The sequence below is a fragment of the Lepus europaeus genome, chromosome 16 (assembly GCF_033115175.1).
Source record: "Lepus europaeus isolate LE1 chromosome 16, mLepTim1.pri, whole genome shotgun sequence".
Taxonomy (NCBI): Eukaryota; Metazoa; Chordata; class Mammalia; order Lagomorpha; family Leporidae; genus Lepus; species Lepus europaeus.
In genome coordinates, this window is record NC_084842.1 from 80976829 (window position 1) to 80990355 (window position 13527).

Here is a 13527-nt window from a genome sequence, read left to right on the forward strand (position 1 = left end):
CAGTTGCCCCTCTTCCAGGCCAGCTCTCTGCTGTGGCCAGGGAGTGCAGTGGAGGATGGCCCAAGTGCTTGGGCTCTGCACCCCATGGGAGACCAGGAGAAGCACCTGGCTCCTGGCTTCAGATCAGCGTGATGCACCGACCGCAGCGGCCATTGGAGAGTGAACCAATGGCAAAAAGGAAGACCTTTCTCTCTGTCTCTCTCTCTCACTGTCCACTCTGCCTGTCAAAAAAAAAAAAAAAAAAAAAAAAAAAAAAAAAAAAAAACACTAAGAATGGTCCAGTGTTTGATGTACTTCCATAGGCTTTCCTACAGTACAGCCTCTAACAAAACTGGGCTGCCCTGAACCCCTGGTAAATTAGTTGTTTACCTTTAAAGTAAGAAATTAGGGATACATTAAAAATGTTTGTGGTGTGTGCTCAGGTAGACTTTGAAGAGTTTGTGCTTTGAGACCTAAAGTTCTTATGAGGTTGTCTAAAACAAAAAACAAAACATGTCATCAAGGCCTATGGTGGTTCCATGGGTGCTAAATATGTCTGTGAATATCAAGCACACTTTACTTACTTGAAGAGCAGAAAATCATTGTGAAAGTGTTGAAGGCACAAGCAGAGTCAAAAAACTAAACGTAAGAAGATAACCATACTACTTCTTTCCCTTTCTCCCTCCTTCAATCCCCTTCTTTCCTTTCTTTTTTTTTCCTTTAGTTTTTCCAAAAACATGATTTCAGTTCACTCCATAATCACAGTATTAATGCATCACTAACCCTAATATTCAAGTAAAAAGTAGAAAGACCAGGGCTGGTGCTGTGGCATAGTAAGTTAATTATCTGCCTCTGGCGCTGGCATCCTATATGGGCACTGGTTTGAGTCCCGGCTACTCCACTTCTGATCCAGCTCCCTGCTGATGGCCTGGGAAAGCCATCCAAAAAGGACAAATATCATATGCCTTCTCAGATATGTGGTAGTTACAATAGAATACAAAAAAAAAAAAGAAAAGAAAAAGAAAAATGTATAGGGATGAAATGGACATCTTGTGATTTGATTGTTGGTTTTGGCCCTTGTTGATACTCCTGTAGAACTGTGGTCTTTCTACTTTTTTTTTTTTTTTTTTCCGAAGACTACTTACTTGAAAGGCAGGCATACAGACAGAAATGGGGGAGGGGGGGGGGTCTTCTAGCCACTGGTTTGCTTCCCAAATGGCCACAACAGCTGGAGCTGGGCCAGTCTAAAACCAGGAGCTTTTTCCAAGTCTCCCATGTAGGTGTAAGGGCCCAAGCACTTGGGCCATCCTCCACTGCACTCCCAGGCCCCAGCAGAGAGCTGGCCTGGAAGAGGGGCAACCGGGACAGAATCCGGCACCCTGACCCGGACTAGAACCCGGTGTGTCGGCGCTGCAGGCGAAGGATTAGCCTAGTGAGCCACGGCGCCGACCTACTGTTGATTTTTTGTGTGTGTGTTGATTTTATATCCTGTAGTTTTACCAAACTTTCTTATGACTTTCAATAATCTCTTAGTGAAGTTGTTGGTTCCCCTATGTATAGGATCATGTCATCTCAAACAAGGATACTTTGACTTTCTCCTTTCCAATTTGTAATCCTTTTATTTTTTTCTCTTGCCTAATGACTCTGACTAAAACTTTTATAACTATATTGAGGGGGTGGTGCTGTGGTGTAGTGGGTAAAGCCCACCTACAGTGCTGGCATCCCATATGGGCACTGGTTTGAATCCCAGCTGCTCCACTTCGATCCAGCTCTCTGCTATGGCCTGGGAAAGCAGTGGAAGATGACCCAAGTCCTTGGGTCTCTGCATCCACTTGGGATACCCAGAAGAATCTTGGGGCTCCTAGCTTTGGAACAGCGCAGCTCTGGCAGTTGCAGCCAATTGGGGAGTGAACCAGTGGATGGAAGAAACCCCACCCCCCTCTCCTCCTCTCTCTCTCTCTCTTTTTTTTAAAAAAATATTTATTTATTATTTGAAAGAGTTACACAGAGAGAGGAGAGGCAGAGAGAGGTCTTCCATCTGCTAGTTCACTCCCCAACTGGCTGCAATGGCCAGACCTGTACTGATCTGAAGCCAGGAACCAGGAGCTTCTTCTGGGTCTCCCACATGGGTGCAGGCGCTCAGGGACTTGGGCCATCTTCCACTGCTTTCCCAGGCTATAGCAGAGAGCTAGATCGGAAGTGGAGGAGCCAGGACTTGAACCGGTGCCCATATGGATTGCCGGCACTGCAGGCCAGGGGTTTAACCCACTGTGCCACAGCACTGACCCCAATTTTTTTTAAAGGTGTACAAATTTTATGTATTTCATATATGCAGACTTAGGAGCATAGTGATACTTTGCATTTGCCCATGCTCCCACCTTCACTGCTCTTTCCTTCCTTCAATTATTGCAGTTATCTACTCTCAGTCTATTATATACTCGCAAGATTAACTTTACACTAAGTAAAGAATTCAACAAATAATAAGCCAAGGGGAAAAAAACCGCCATTCCTCAACAGTAGAGACAAGAGCTATAGACGATCATTGAATCTCAAAGTGTCATTTTTACTCATATACATTAGGTTTTTTGGTGCTGTATTTACCTCAGATCAGGGAAAACATGGTATTTGTCTTTTTGGGACTGCTTATTTCACCAAGTAAAATTGTTTGCAGTTGCATCCATTTTGTTGCAAAAGACAGTATTCCATGGTGTAGGTATACCACAATTTCTTTATCTAGTCATCTGTTGATGGACATCTCAGTTGATTCCATATCTTAGGAATTGTGAATTGAGCCACAGTAAACATGGAAGTACAGATAACTCTTTTCATCTGTTGTTTTCATTTTATTTGGGTAAATTCCCAGGAGTGGGATTTCTGGATCATATGGTAGATGTATTTTCAGATTTCTGAGGTATCTTCATACTGTCTTCCACAATGGATACACCAATTTACATTCCCACCAACAGTGGATTAGGGTCACTTTTTCTGCATATCCTATCTAGCATTTATTGTTTGTTGATTTCTGTATGAAAGCCATTCTGCCTGGGGTGAGGTGAATCCTCATTGTGATTTTGATTTGCATTTCCATGATGGCTGGTGATCTGCACATTTTTTTCATGTGTCTGTTGGCCACTTCAGTTACCTCTTTTGAAAAATTGCTGTTCAAATCCTTTGCCCATTTCTTAAGTGCATTGTTTTGTTGTTGATTTTCTTGAGCTTTTTATAGATTCTAGATATTAATCCTTTATCAGTTACATAGTTTGCAAATATTTTCTCCCATTCTGTCAATTGCCTCTTTGGTTGCCCAAGTGTTTATTTTGCAATGCAGAAACTTCTAAGTATGATGTCGTCCCATTTGTCAAGTTTGGCTTTGATTGCCTGTGCTTCTCGTGTCTTTTCCAAGAACTCTTTGACTGTGCCAATGGATGGAGTTTCCTCAGTGTTCTCTTCAGGTAATTTGATGGTATCAGGTCATAGAATCAGATCCTTGATCCATTTCATTTGATTTTTGTTTAAGGTGTATGGTAGGGGTCTTATTTCATACTAATGCATACAAAGATACAATTTTCCCAGCACCATTTGTTGAAGAGACTGTCCTTTCTTCAGGGATTGATTTTAGCTCCTTTGTCAAAGATTAGTTGGTTGTGAATTCATGGAATGATTTCTGGAATTTCTCTCTGTTCCATTGTTCTGCATATCTATTTTTGTTCCAGTACCAGGCTGTTGTATTATGTCTTGAAATCAGGTGTTGCGATGCCTCCAGCTTTTTTTTTTTTTTTTCTGTTGTAAAAGATTGCTTGGGCTATTTAGGGTCTTTGATGTCTCCATATGAATTTTAGCATTGTTTTTTGTAGAGTGTTGTTGGTATTTTGATTGGTGTTGCATTGAATTTGTAAAATGCTTTGAGTAGTATAAAAGTTTTGATGATATTAATTCTTCCAATCTTCAAACTTGGAGGATTATTCCTAATTTGTGTGTCTTATTCTGTTTCTTTCTTTAATGTTTTATAATTTTCATTGTAGAGATCTTTGACATCGTTGGTTGACTTTATTCCAAGTTATTTAAATTTTTTATAGGTAATGTGAATGGGATTGGTCGTAGTTCCTTCTCAGCACGTCAGTGTCTTTGTGTACAAAGGCTATTGATTGTTATGTGTTAGTTTGCTATCGTACACCATCACCAAACTGTCTTATGAGTTCCAGTAGTCTCTTAGTGGATTATTTAGGTTCCCCTTCATATAGAATCATGTCATCTGCAAACAGGGATAATTTGACTTCCTCTTTTCCAAATTGTATCTCTGTAATTCCTTTTTCTTGCCTAATGGCTCCTATAGTTTCCAGGACTATATTGAATGCAGTGGCGAAAGTGGATATACCTTGTCTGGTTCCAGATCTTAGTGGAAATGCTTCCAACTTTTCCCCAAACAGTATGATTCTGGCTGTGGGTTTGCCATAAATTGCTTTGATGTGTTTAGAAATATTACTATCACACCCAATTTGCTTAAAGTTTTCATCATGAAAGGATGTTTTATTTTATCAAATGTTTTCTCTGCATCTGTTGAGATAATCATGTGATTTTTATTCTTTAATTTCTTAATTTGATGTATCCATTTATAGCTTTTGTATTTGAACCATCCCTGCGTACCAGGGATAAATCCCACTTGGTCTGGATGAATGATCTTTCTGATGTGTTATTGGATTTATTTCACAAGTATTTTGTTGAAGATTTTTGCATGTGTTCATCAGTGATAATGGTTTATAGTTCTCTTACTTTGTTGTATCTTTTTGTGGTTTTTGAATTAAGGTAATGCTGGCCTCATAGAAAAAATTTGGGAGGACACCCTCCCTTTCAATTGTTTTGAATAGTTTCAGAAGTATTAGAGTTCTTTTTTTTTTTTTTTTTAAGATTTATTTTATTTATTTGATAGGCAGAGTTACAGAGAGAGAGGTCTTCCATCCGTTGGTTCACTCCCCAGATGGCCGCAATGGCTGGAGCTGCGCCAGTCCGAAGCTAGGAGCCAGGAGCTTCTTCCCGGGTCTCCCACATGGGTGCAGGGACCCAAGGACTTGGGCCATACTCCACTGCTGTCGCAGGCCATAACAGAGAGCTGGATAGGAAGTGGAGCAGCCAGGTCTCGAACCAGCGCCCAGATAGGTTGCCGGCGCTTCAGGCCAGGGCGTTAACCCACTGCGCCACAGTGCCAGCCCCAAGTTAGTTCTTTTTTAAATGTATGGTAGAATTCAGCAGTGGGCTTTACTTTGTTGGGAGAGTCTTTACTACTGATTCAATTTCTGTCTTGGTTATTGGTCTGTTTAGGTTTTCTGTGCCTTCATGACTAAATTTAGGTAGGTCGGCAGGTGCCACAGCTCAATAGGCTAATCCTCCGCCTGCAGTGCCGGCACACCGGGTTCTAATACCGGTCAGGGCGCCGGATTCTGTCCCAGTTGCTCCTCTTCCAGTACAGCTCTCTGCTGTGACCCAGGAAGGCAGTGGAGGATGGCCCAAGTGCTTGGGCCCTGCACCCACATGGGAGACCAGGAGGAAGCGCCTGGCTCCTGGCTTCAGATCAGCACGGTGCGCCGGCCGTAGCACACCAGCCATAGCAGCCATTTGGGGGGTGAACCAATGGAAGGAAGACCTTTCTCTCTGTCTCTCTCTCATTGTCTAACTCTGCCTGTCAAAAAAATAAATAAATAAATTTTAGGTAGGTTGTATTTGTTTAAAAATCTATCCATTTCTTCTGGGTTTCCCAATTTGTTGACATACAGCTCTTTGTAGTTATTTCTGATGATTCTTTTTTACTTCTGTGGTGTCTGCTGTTACATTTTCTTTTTCATCTCTACTTTTATTGATTTGGGTCTTTTTTGGGGGCCAGTGGTATCTCAATTTTGTTTATTTTTTCAAAAAACCAGTTTCTCATTTGCTGATCTTTTGTGTAGTTTTTTTGTTTTTTGGGAGGGAGTTCAATTTTGTTCTCTAATTTTTTAAAAAGATTTATTCATTTATTTGAAAGGTAGAGTTACAGAGAAGTTACACAGAGAGAGAGAAAGAGAAAGAGGTCTTCCATCCACTGGTTTTCTCCCCATATGGCCATGACAGCTGGAGCTATGCCGATCGGAACCCAGGAGTCAGGAGCTTCCTCTGGGTTTCCCATGCGGGTGCAGGGGCCCAAGAATTCAGGCTATCTTCTTTACTTTCCCAGGCCATAGCAGAGAGTTGGATCAGAAGTGGAGCAGCTGGGACTCGAACTGGTGCCTATATGGAATGCTGGCACTGCAGATGATGTCCTTACCAGCTCCTCTTCTCTAATTTTAATTACTATTTCTTTTCTCCTGCTAATTTGGGGTTTCATTTGTTCTTGATCCTTGTTTTCTAGATCTTGGAGATGCATTGATAGCTTGTTTATTTGATGCCTTTCCAATTTCTTGATTTTGGCGCTAACTGCTATAAACTTCCCTCTTAACACTGCTTTTGCTGTATCCCCTAAGATTTGATATGTTGTATTATCTACTTCATTCCTTTCCAGGAATATTTTGATTTCCTTTTTGATTTCTTCTGTGATCCCATTGTTCATGTTGTTCAATCTGTGTTTTTGCATATTTTCTAGAGTTTCTTAAGTTGTTAATTTCCAACTTCATTCCATGGTGGTCGGTAAAGATACATAGTATGGTTTCAGTTTTTCGAATTTGCTGAGAGTTGCCTTATGGCATAGCATATGGTCTGTCCTAGAGAAAGTTACCTGAACTGATGAAATGAATGTGTATTCTTCAGCTATGGGATGAAATGTTCTCTCGAGATCAGATCCGTTGGGTCTCCATAATATAGATTAGCTGTATTGTTTATCTGATTTTCTGTCTTGCTGATCTGTCCATTGATGAAAATGGTGTGTCTAAGCCCCCCATTACTGTTGTATTGGAGTGTATATCTCACTTTAGATACATTAACATTTGTTTAAATATCTGGGCACCCTGGCATTGGGTGCATATACATTTATTATAATGACATCTTTCTGTTGAATAGGTCCCTTAATCATTGCATAATGCCCTTCTTTGTCTCATTGAATAGTTTTTGTGTTAAAGTCTATTTTATCTGTTATTAGCATGGCTATACTTGGCTCGTTTTTGCTTTCCATTAGCATGGAATATCTTTTTCTGTCCTTTTGTTTCCAGCCATTTGTTGGTGAGGTGTTTCTTGAAGGCAGCAAGAAGGTGGGTCGTGTTATTTAATCTGTTCAGCTAGTCTGTACCATTTAATTGGAGAATTTAGGCCATTTACATTTAAGGTTACAAGTGATAAATTGGCCCTGCCAATTTTACATAAATATTCCTATTGAATTCATTGAATTTCGTTTATTCTTTTACCAGGAGTTTTTCCTGCCTCCACATTCCTTCATAATGGTGTCTATCTTTTTGTGTTTCTGTGTATAGCACATCCTTAAGCATCATTTGTAAGGCTGGATGAGTGGCGGCAAATTCTTTCAATTTCTCTTTGTTATGGAAGATCTTTGTTTCACCTTCATTTAAAAATGTGAGCTTTGCAGGGTACAATATCCTGGGTTGAGATTTTTTTTTTCTCTTGAGACTTGGAATATATCTCGCCATTCTCTCCTAGCTCATAGCATTTCTTATTAGTTGTTACTACTTCTCTATCTAAACCTTTCATTGAGTCCTACTGTCCTTTGGCAAAAACCCAGATTCTTGGCCTTTGCTTGGGTCTGTGATTTGTCTTTTTTTAATCTTCTATAAATCTTCCTCATCCTCCTGTGTTCATCCTTACCAAAGAAGACATTGAATGGATAAACATACTCCTCACACACTCACCCCATTCTTTAGTTGCTCATAGTCTGCTGTTTGCTCAGTCTCCAAGGTACCTCACTTCTCTTGCCTTGGGTTATTGTATTTGCTTCCTCTGTCTCATTTACTATTATTGGCTAACTTTACTCATCATTTCTATCACATCTTAGATGCTGCTTCCAGGAAATCTTTACTGACCACCAGCCTTGAATCAGCTCCCATAGGGGATGCTGGTGTTGTAGGCAGCAGCTTAACCCGTTATGCCACAACGCTGACCCTGGAAGAGAATTAGTAAACTTTTAAACCCTGTATTTCTTTCCTTAAAGGCTACTTTGACTAACTGCTGTGGTCCAGTCAAATCATAGGAATTATGAAATGATGCTGCAGTTAACCCAAAGTCTGTAAGAATAGGGGAAATCGATGATTAAAAGTAAGTTCTTAAAATTGAATCAAAAGGTAGAGGGAAGTATGCCTTTAAATTTCTCTTGGGATTTGGTTTCTTGATAAGCTGTTTTGAAGAGATAATTATGTTTCTTAAACTTGCATATGCAAAACTTTAAAATGTTCCAGTCTTTACCATTCATTATCGTCCTCACTGAACACATTTATCAGTAATATTTTCTTTCTTTTGGATCTCAGTAGTTTGTGTACTTTTTACTGAACATTACTTTGTAATTTTGTTGTGAGAGACCAAACAGCACAGAGGAGAATACTCCTCCATCCCTGCGTCTCTCCAACCCATCACAGCTAGGGCCAATGCCAGAGCTGGGAGCCAAGAAGCTATGCCACAATTGTGAACTACCTTGATGGGACTGAATTGGAATCCCCTGGCATGTTTCTAACTCTACCATTTGGGGCAAGTCAGCTTGAGCATGTCCCAAATTGTATATCTCCTCCCTCTCTTGTTCCCACTTATATTTAACAGAGATCACTTTTCAGTTAAATTTAAACACCTAAGAATAATTGATAGAATAAAAAAGGGAGAGAACAATCCAACATGGGAAGCGGGATACACAGCAGACTCATAGAATGGCAGATGTCCTAAATAGCAGTCTGGCCTCAGAATCAGCCCTTAAGGCATTCGGATCTTGCTAAAGAGCCCGTGAGAGTATTTTAGGCATGGAAAGCCAAGACACTCTGGCAAAAAACAAAAACAAAAACAAAAACAAAAAAACACCTAAATGAAAGATCTCTGCGAGTGATATCCCACTAGAAAGAACGGGCCATCAAAGAAGGAGGTAACTTTCTCTGAAGGGAGGAGTGAACTTCCACTTTGACTGTGACCTTGTCTAAATAAGATTGATGTCCACGAACTCAAAAGGCTTCCATAGCCTTGGCATGGAAGAGCCTAGGGAGATTACTGACGCCATAAACAAGAGTGTCAAATTGTTAAGTCAACAAGAGGAGTCACTGTGCACTTACTCCTCATGTAAGATCTCTGTCCTTAATGTGTTGTTCAATGTGAATTAATGCTATACTAGTACACTCAAACAGTATTTTACACTTTATGTTCTGTGTGGGTGCAAACTGTTGAAATCTTTACTTAATATATACTGAATTGATCTTCTGTATATAAAGAGAATTAAAAATGAATCTTGATGTGAATGGAAGGGGAGAGGGAGCGGGAGATGGGAGGGGTGGGGGTGGGAGGGAAGTTTTTTGGGGGAAAGCCATTGTAATTCATAAGCTGTACTTTGGAAATTTATATTTACTAAATAAAAGTTAAAAAAAAATGGACTCCTGCCCAAGAATGAGGTTGGTTATCAGAAATTCTTGTATTTTCTCATTACCAATCAAAAAGTGTATAAAATAGTGGTCTAGTGGTTAATAGGAGTACATAAATTTTCATAGAGTGATATATTCTAATTGTTGAATTATTTCTGTTGCAGGGTTTTGACTCTGGGAGGAGGGCTGCCTTATTTGGAGCACCTTAATCTCTCTGGTTGTCTTACTGTAACTGGTGCAGGCCTGCAGGATTTGGTTTCAGCATGCCCTTCTCTAAATGATGAATATTTTTATTACTGTGACAACATTAACGGTAATGCCTTTTAACATTGAGATACTTTAAACTTATTTAAAGTATCTTAGCAATTCTGATAATTTTGATGATTTTAAGTTTTCTAGATTTCTAATTCAGTTGTCTTGCTTTCAGATTTAGTACTTTTAATTTGATAAAATAGCCATGTATTTATTGATTAGTATCTTGAAAGGTAAGTTTTTCTTTTCAGATAGCTATTCATATGTACATTCTGTCAGGTTTTTGAGTCATGTAGTAGTTAAATTATTAAAAATGGTAGGTTGTTTTATGGAAATACTGAAATACTTAAAAAGTTTTGGGAATTTCTGTAGTGTTTGATGCTCCTTCAAAGGTCAGAGGTGTTCTAGATGCACTGATTTCTCAGGAACAGTAGACTCAGTGTACACCTTTAACAAGTGCAGTAAAAAAAGGGCATTGATCATGTGAACTCCTTATGAGTTCTGGGTCTGATTCCAAATAAATCTAACCGAAGATGGAGGAGGGGATAGTATGGTGTTGAGAAAAGGCTGATATGTTTTAGACATGACTAAAATTCCTATAGTATTTGATTCCTGAATGTACTTTAAAAAAAATATTTCTTGGTGGTTTTTTTTGGTCATTGTTTTGTTTTTCAAGACTACCCTACCATCCAGTGGTCCTGTAGATTATGTTTTCTGAAAGTGCTTTCAGTACTTTTTTAGGCATTTTATAGTCACTGCTAGACACTAAATTTTGCAGAAGTATAACAAGCTGTTCCTCAGTCATTAGTAAATGGTTCAACCTCCTTTATTTATTTTAGTGCTGGAAAAAATTCAGATGGCCCAGATTCTCCTGTGCACATTTTTATGCTATATACTATTGTCTTTGAGAACCCACTTCACCTTAAAGTGATAGAAAAATCAGCTGAATTTTTCTCAGAACAATTGATAGGAGCCAGGAAGATAAGAGAGAATAGTGATGTACTGGGAGATAGAGAAGTTAGCAAATCTATTTCTTTTTTTTTTTTTTTAAGATTTATGTATTTATTTGAAAGTTAGAGTTACACAGAGAGAGGAGAGGCCGGGGGAGGGGGTCTTCATCTGATGGTTCACTCCCCAATTGGCCACTCTCCAATCAGCCACAACGGCCAGAGCTGCACCATTCTGAAGCCAGGAGCCAGGAGTTTCTTCCAGGTTTCCCATGTGGGTGCAGGGGCCCATGGACTTGGACTATCTTCTGCTTTCCCAGGCCATAGTAGAGAGCTGGATGGGAAGTGGAGCGGCCAGGACTCGAACCGGCACCCATATGGGCCATAGTGGCCGGCCCCCAAATCTGCTATTTCTTAGAAATTAGATTTTCCTTAGAATATATAAGGAGATCTGAGATGACAACTCTAATATTTTGGAAATCACGATGTTATGCAGGAGATGACTACCTTTGTTCCTATACATCAACACTAAATTGGAACATATCTGTTGACTTCACTGTATGGTCAGGGAATGCTGAAGATGGTTGCCATTTTACTTGCAAACTGCCGAGCTGGCAAAAACAAAATATAGTGTAGCACTTATTTTTTTTTATTTTAATTTTTTTAAAGATTTATTTATTTATTTATTCGAAAGGTAGAGTTACAGAGAGGGAGAAGCAGAAAGAAAGTGATAGGTCTTTCCATCTGCTGGTTCACTCCCCAAATGGCTCCACTGGTTGGAGCTGAGCCAGTCCAAAGCTAAAGGAGCTTCTTCTGGGTTTCCTACACAAGTGCAAGGGCCCAAGCACTTGGGCCATCTTCCAGTGCTTTCCCAGGCCATAGCAGAGAGCTGTATCAAAGTAGAGCAGCCAGGACTTGAACTGGCACCCACATGGCATGCCAGCACTGCAGTGGTGGGTTTACCTACTATGCCACAGCGCTGGCCCCATAGCACTCACTTTTGTGGATGCAGTTGGTTTGAGAAGGGAGTTTTTTGTTTTTGTTTTTTTTCTTAATATTTTATTTTTTGAGATAACATTTTAAATTTACATTATAGTCAAAGGCTTAATGGCTCTACTAAATAGAGTTCAACAAATAAGTAAAAGGTTTTTTGTTTTAATAGGAAGTTGTATTATTGTAGACTCAGTGTACTTCTTAAGCAAATAGGACATATGAGGGGTCTTCTAAAAGTTCAAGTAAAATGTTATTATGAAAAGACTATGCATGGGTTTACAAAAAATTTTCAGCAAAATAAACTTAATGCTTATTTCCACTTTCCATGAACTTTTTGAAGTACTCTCATAATATTAATAATTAACTAAGCAATTACTTTTATAAGAACACATTTTATTTGAATTTTGAATTGTTCACATTGATTTCAACACAGGTTATGCATGGGAATAAATCTAATGACCTAACTTATTATATTTATTTTGGGATATATAGGAGTTTTGGGTGATGCTGCCTTGAATATCAGTTCATTTTTATGACCTAGTTACTTGTTTTGTGTTTATGTGTTTTTAAACTTCTTAAAGTACTTTAGATGGGATAAATTTAACATATAAAATCTTTTGCACTATGTCAGTAGTCTTTTCATGTTAATCTGTTTTGAATATGTAAATGTTAAAGAATTCCAAAGGAGCTATTAAATATAAGATTTTTGTTTTGGTAAATGATTGGTAATTTTCGATGAATAAATTTTAATGAAGTGATCTGACTTTGAAAGATTTGAAAGGAAATTGAAGTGCTTGTATAACCCAATATTCATTCTCCCTTTATAGTTTGTTTTATAGTATGGTTTGGGGGAGCTAGAACTTCTTTAAAGTTTATAGGGTGACTTGTTACTTGTGTTGCAGAGTTCCAGCTAATGATTTGATGTAATCTTTTCCCTAAAAGGACGTTGGACAGCCTACAAAGTGTTACAGTTGCATTGTAACTAGTTTTGCAAGATATCACAATTTCAAAACAATTTAGCTTCTAAATATTTAGTGAATGCCTAGTGGCTTGCTTTGGCACCCTTTTTATTATTATTATTTTTGAAAGTAGTCTGTTTTAATACAAGGCTGTGGAGTAATGAGGAAGCATACTTAGGTACCAAATTATATTTTAAATATTTGAGCGTAGCCTTTAAATGTGTTTTGTTAAGTGAAAATCTACATAGTTAATCAGGTTATTAACTGCTAGGTTATTAATTAAAGGAAATAAATGCTAAGAAACATTAGTCATTGAGTAGTAAATGATAAGGACAGCAAAACTTAGCACTAATAGAGATTTTTGACAAAATTGTCATTAGCGATTCAAATAATTACTATTTTGAGCAAAAAAACATTATCCTAAGCACTGATAGGAAGTGCAACTTTTGAATATTCTGAATGATTCTTTATAACTTTTAAATTTACTATTTAATTGATAAGGATTTGAATATAAAAGCCTTCTTAGCTGTAACATTTAAAAAATTCTTTATCATTTTAAAGTGTTAATTGTAATAGCAGTTTTAGTGCTCTGAATAACATTTGAACAATGATAGCAAATAAACTTTCATACATATTTGCATTCAATGTATTTATAATTTATGAATTAAGATAGATTAGTTCATAGTTCTGGATGTCTCAGATGATTTGCTCTCTTATGTTTCTAATTTAAGTTAAAGAGGAATTAAAGGTAAGTGAAGGTAAGTGCAGATATATAGCCTGAGTAAAGTACAGCACCTCAAACCCAGGAAAAACAAGTCATTTAATAATAAAAATTGGGGGAGATATTAGCTAACTTTATAGTTCTTTTCACTTAATATT

General features: G+C 38.3%; 1 protein-coding gene and 1 pseudogene across 1 annotated transcript in view; both read left to right on the forward strand.

Moving 5' to 3' along the window:
• FBXL5 (F-box and leucine rich repeat protein 5) overlaps positions 1 to 13527 on the forward strand; it is a 58850-nt gene that overhangs the window by 40023 nt on the left and 5300 nt on the right. Inside the window, exon 10 of the mRNA XM_062212710.1 lies at positions 9662 to 9810. Within this exon, the coding sequence (XP_062068694.1) occupies positions 9662 to 9810 (149 nt within the window). The remainder of the gene's footprint in view (positions 1 to 9661; positions 9811 to 13527) is intronic.
• Positions 274 to 622, forward strand: LOC133775454 (large ribosomal subunit protein eL34-like; annotated as a pseudogene).